We start from the raw sequence: 5,856 nt of genomic DNA, 5'->3' as shown, positions 1-5,856 counted from the left end.
ATCAATTCGATCATGCACAACTCTCTTTTTTATTTCATTATCTGAAATTGCTTTAAAATAACTAAATCAATTATTAAATTTCAGTTTTGGGTCAACTCATAAACTTTGCACGTTATCTAGTCAATTTGGATTTGGTAGCCTCACAGTTTTTCATAATAATAGAAAAAACCCTTTTTTTTAAACAGACAGAACTTGGAAAACTACTGCATTTTAAAATTTCAAAAAAAATGCCTAGGTTTTTTAGAAGACTTAAAAACGATTTAAAATCTGCTGACGAGTTTTGAAAAAAACATTTTTTTTACTAGGGTTTGACCAAATTTGCCTAAATATTGCTCGGATTTTTAGTCGACAATTTTGAAATCAAATGACCGGGTTTGCTAGGTTTTAAAATAAAATAGCTCTGATTTGTCCGGCCCGGAAACGTGCTGACAAAATTCTGGCAATCATAATCTAGGACCAGTCTGGGCCTGCGGTGCGTATGATCTATCGACATTTTTTCCCACACTGATTTTACCACACCAAATAGCTGCGACAAGGATAAACCTATTTGACGGTGTTTAATATGTTTGGAACTTTCGTAACAAAAATCAGTGTACTGTTATAGGTAGGGCACAATTTTCCCGTTTGTTTGGATAACGTGTCGCTATTAAGCCTGATATAAAACAACGATCATCATTCGTTTATAAAAAAATATTCCAAAATTAAATTTACTGTAAACCGGGTAACTTTGGCTCCTAAGTATTCTGGGTCTCTCAATGTGTACAAATTAAAAAAAATGCAGAGATAACTGTTCCACTTCTAACATTTTCGAAAATGACTTTTATCTTCGCTAAATTCACAAAAAAAAAAAACTGAATGAAAGCAGATAAATGTTGTGGGCGTATTCATCTTCTAGCAATGAATAAGGGAACACAATCGTATAATGGCTCAGTTCATTCATAGCCATCGTCAATTCGGTCACCAATTCGAGACAGTGCGCAATGCTCAGTCAATCGGTTCTTTTTCTTATGAATTTAGTGGTTTTTACCAGTTGTAATAGTTTGGAATATGAAAATGCTACCGAGCTTGGTCCAGATGAAGCTGCTGAAACAGCACAATCTTTCCTGGAAGCTGGATTGTAAGAAATTCCTTATGTTTTTTTTTTGGAAACGATAACCTTATGTGGATCCACAAATTTCAGAGAAGGAATAAGCATCAATCGTATAACTCATCGGGACCAAGACATCGACTCGTGCCATCTGATCAGAACATCGATCTATGAGGTTCAACTTTTGACGAGTGGGGAAACATTTGAAATAACCACGGTTACAAACACCACCAACCGTCAAAATTGCTGGAACAAAGATAAACTGGTTGCTTTGATAGCTGCAAGGAAGCTGAATCGTGTTCTTAAGTCGAGGAAGGATGTTTTCCTAAAGGTTGCTAACCTGGAAATCATTCCTGTGGAAGATTTTCTAACGAATTTTTCTAATATGAAACAGTGAGAGATGATCAAGTCTAAATCGATCAAATAATTCAAGCTTGTTTTTTTTGCTTACAGAGAGGATTTTTACCTATTTTCTGCAACATATTCTTACAAATTCGATGAAAGCAACGAACCGGATCAAGATTTCGAGCTTATAGCGTTCAATATCAAGATGATCGATTCGGGGGATGAGTATTTGATAAACACCGAAACAGTCGTCGGATTTGACTCGAGTGTTGACGTTAAAACCAGGAAGACTCCTTATCCGCCAAAGGTTCTACTATCTTTGCTCGGTGGAGGAAGCTACACCAATATGAGAAGATTGAACTGAAATCGGTTACAAAACATGTTGGATCAGAGAATAAAAGTTCCCCCTTGATAAAATTAGAATTTAATGTCAACATCCGACAGACCCTTTAACCACAGGTATGGTTGAACCCCTTTTTAATATTTATTTTTAGGTCTTTTCCCTAAAAAAAAAACAACCACTAATCATCGCTCCTTCTACGCCTAGCTTAATTCGATTAACGCATGCACAATCGATGCATATAGCAATGCTCTAGCGATTTCAATTGAATAGCTTCTCTATGCAGATGCCGACAAGCGATCGTTAAAAATTAAGCAAGATTCGAACCCTTTTTTTAATTTCCTACACATTCGGTGCGTTTAAAATTTGCCTACAAAGGGTTTTCCCCGATGCCGTTAGTTGATGGAATACGCAAATCAATAACCAATCGATATGACAGGCACATCTGCCGTTATCTGATCCCACTGGGCAATGGATCGAGGGACGTCTTTGTTGAGTTTGATCCCAAGGGTGTTAGCGGTGGAAAAATGTATTCAATGCCCTGCAGTTTTTTGAAACACCTAGGAAATTAGTTCATATACTAGACAAGATTAAATATCAGATTCTAGGCTTATTTTAAATTGCTTTTAAAAAAATCTTATTTGAAAGAAAAATGAGAACTTAAAGAAAAATGCTGCAAACTCTGAATTTCAACATAGAATTATTTTTGATAGTACACAGTAAACATATTTTACCGATCCCCAAGCATGTGGAGTTCGTTAATCTGTTCGGTAACTTTTCATGGCCGAGAAGTGACACCTAAGGTCGTCAGTCAACGTGACAGCTTGTTGTATTACCGAACAACCCGTTAGTGTTTACCTAAGCCAGGCAAATAGGAGTTTGCTGCAGCATTTTTTCAGCATTTTTTCAGCATTTTTTAAACTTTTCGGTAAAAAACTGGGCACTTTTTGAACAGAATTTAATCGTTTAAGATAAAAACTCGTGTCAAAACCAAACAAAACTATTGTTTTGTAGATAAGGAATGCTCAGTTTGGTGAAACTTGTAAACCTGTTCAATGCAAAACTTTCTCAACGACGGAAAGAAAGTTTTATTAGAACAAAAACTTATGAAATAAAATTTGTTATCTGCTCACTGGTCGGTGATTCAAGCAGACCAATTTGACGTTAGAGCGTTTTTTTAATTTTTTTTTTCTGTTTTCCAGCCCTGGGTGTTTACCGAAAGGCCTGTGTTTATTACCGAAAAGACGGTATATATTAGAGATGTACCGAATATTCGGCGCCGAATACCGCCAAAAAACCATTAAGCCGAATATTCGGCTCACCGAATAGTTTAGCCAAGTATTCGGCCGAATAGGCCGAATATGCCGAATACTTATTTTTCAAATTTAATACACTAACAAACTTGTCAAATTTTTCAACTGATGTTAGATAATTCATAAAATATCCAAAAGTAATGTTGAAAAAGTTTCAAAATCATCAATAACTAATCGATTCAGTAAAAGATCTAAGGTGTATCCGTGTATATTTCACTATAGATAGCTTTATATGTACATTGATTATTCTTTATTCGAGATTTCTTCATATATTCAAGCTTGTTCATTAATCCAATAAAGTATTCTAGAAAAGTGAAATCTGACAGTGATGGTCAGATTTTATTTGAAATTATCCGGAATTTACCAGGCTTTATTCAGTTTTTTTGCTATATCAAATGAATACTCAAATTTCTCTTTGAAAATTTTTAAATTTTGCGTTCAAATACGATTTGTAAGAGTGAATTTAAAAATAAACACCAATTTTTCTTAAACCCTTAAATACGATTTTGACACTGCTGCTGTGATTCGATGGGAACATAAAATTTAAAGAAATTTACTTTTTTTTTTCTTGTATATTTGAGAACTACGCCTAAATTCTGTTGAAATGCTCTTTTTTTTTTAAATTTTTTTTCGAAAAATCGTTCAGACCCGGCCCTGTGGATTTGTTTTGTAGAAAATTTGGTATTTTTAGGGTTAAAGATCATCGTTTCTTTGGAAACTATTTTGAACACATCTAGCTTAAAATTGACATTCATCTGATTCAATATAAAATAAGCAATTTTAAATAGCTTGGCACTTGTTTTGAAATGTTTTGTCCTAGATTTCACAGGAACCCAATCTCTTCGGTGATAAGCGTCCTAGTAGCAATTTATCAATGTCCTTCTAACTAAATATTGGTGACCTTTACTTAAAGAAGATCTTATGTATAATACAACCAGTTCAAAATAATCGATCAAAAATATAAGGAGTATTTAAATGGAAGAAGTAGAAGAAAAATGAAATTGTCGCTTTTAAATTTGTATTGAAAACTAAACAGAATATTCAACCGAATATTCGGCCGAATATTCGTTTGGCCGAATAGTTCAAAAGGTCAATATTCGGTATTCGGCCGTTCGCCGAATACCACTATTCGGTACATCTCTAGTATATATTTAACCGAAAAACTATAAAAGCTCGATACTTTTTACTGAATAACCGGTAGAATTAATCGAAATACCTGAAATTATTACCGACATACATGTAATTATCCCCGAAATACCACTAACTATTATCTGATTCTTACCTAAAATGTGTCGTATTTCTTGTCAGGTTTGATTTGGCTGATCAGATAAAGCTTTCATTTGTTATGTTACGAAAATTTTTGTGATTAGTTTTCAATTCTAGTGTTATGTAGTGCTATTTGACTCACTGTGTGAAAATTGGTATTTTTGGATTAATTTTTCACTGCATTGATTTTTACAGTCAATATTTTTCACTGTTTGTTTTATTTTAATCTGGTTCAACTAGTGCATGCTATTGTTAACTGGATGTAGTTGGATATTTTGGCTGTAAAGCTATTAAATTTGGTAATATTTACCGAACAAGATTTCAGTCAGTCAGTCAATCAGATTTCACTGAAATTCCTACAATAATAACTGAAACATCTGTAAATATTACCAAAATATCGGTAAATTCAACTGAAACACCGGTAAATGTTACTTAAAAAATTAAAAAGTCCAGTAATTTTAACAGAAATAAAGGTAATTTTAACCGAAACTCGAAATTTTTCTTATTTTTACCGACAGGTCGTAAATTTTTCCAAAACACGTGTAATTTTATTAGAAATGCCGGTAATATTTACAGAAAATTGTTAAATTTTCGATAATTTTCGCCGGAAGCACTAGAACGTTTGGTGATTTCAGCTGAAGATGCACAGTTTTTTTACGCGAGATTATTCGATTCGCGAATCATTTCACGTAATGCGTCGTTCATAAGCTGAAATTACGGAACGTTTAGCGGTTTCGGTAAAAAATCCTGAAAATTTTAACAGTTTTACCGGCATTATTCTTATATTTCATTTAAAATAAGAAAATGTGAATAATTGAATAAAGTTTCTTATTTGTTAAGAAATTACATACTGTGAGCATTTATTTCATTTATTTCATACATATAAGAAAATATTAAATAAGTTCACCTGATCTTCATCAAACACTAAACTTTCATTAAGACTTTTCTCGTCGCCATCTTCCCTAGATTCTTTATAAAAATTCGTTTGAGCTTTCCCGATTTTATTTCACAATTTTCACTTAAATCAACCCATTTTAGACCACTTCAAGTCACGCAATACGTTTTTTTCCACGAGCAAATAACTAAAAAACTGAAAGAGCGAGATGAAAGCTTCTATCCTACTCATAGAACACCACGCAAAATTTTGATCTTTATATTGTCTGAAACCTGTTTCACAGTATACTCGGCATTTTTTCACTGAAAAGTGATTGCCTGGCTTGGAAATAAACGAACTTCGGTAATTCAAGAATCGATTGACGAGGTTCGGTTTAAGGTAGACGTCAAAATCATCAATTATCGATTTTTTTTTTCCAAATTCAAGAAATGGTTCGGTAAAAGAAACGGACTCTGAAATTTTCGTTTACGGTGTATGATTTTGTATCAGAATCATTATACTCATAAAACTAAATAAACGGGGCTGATTTCTGCTTTGCGCTTGCAATGAACATTCAAAACTACTTAAAAAAAAAAAACCAGTATTATTCCGCGCGCGTGGCTTAAACATA

At 33.4% G+C, this 5,856-nt stretch overlaps 1 protein-coding gene across 1 annotated transcript; it reads left to right on the top strand.

Moving 5' to 3' along the window:
* The first annotated feature begins 961 nt into the window (after positions 1-961).
* Positions 962-1,796, top strand: LOC129750903 (uncharacterized). Its single transcript, XM_055746074.1, has 3 exons — positions 962-1,117; positions 1,181-1,480; positions 1,541-1,796. The coding sequence occupies exons 1-3, from the start codon at positions 981-983 to the stop codon at positions 1,794-1,796; spliced, it is 693 nt and encodes a 230-aa protein (XP_055602049.1). The 5' UTR covers positions 962-980.
* The last annotated feature ends 4,060 nt before the right edge of the window (positions 1,797-5,856 follow it).

This window comes from Uranotaenia lowii, chromosome 3, assembly GCF_029784155.1.
Source record: "Uranotaenia lowii strain MFRU-FL chromosome 3, ASM2978415v1, whole genome shotgun sequence".
Taxonomy (NCBI): Eukaryota; Metazoa; Arthropoda; class Insecta; order Diptera; family Culicidae; genus Uranotaenia; species Uranotaenia lowii.
The sequence above is the reverse complement of the archived record's forward strand: the minus strand, read 5'-3'. Positions and strand labels throughout refer to the sequence as shown.

Bases quoted from the DNA above. Each gene is read 5' to 3' on its own strand.
- LOC129750903 (XM_055746074.1), top strand. From the start codon at position 981: ATGCTCAGTCAATCGGTTCTTTTTCTTATGAATTTAGTGGTTTTTACC. The intron at 1,118-1,180 runs GTAAGAAATTCC...CACAAATTTCAG, and splicing joins TCTTTCCTGGAAGCTGGATT to AGAAGGAATAAGCATCAATC. The intron at 1,481-1,540 runs GTGAGAGATGAT...TTTTGCTTACAG, and splicing joins AATTTTTCTAATATGAAACA to AGAGGATTTTTACCTATTTT.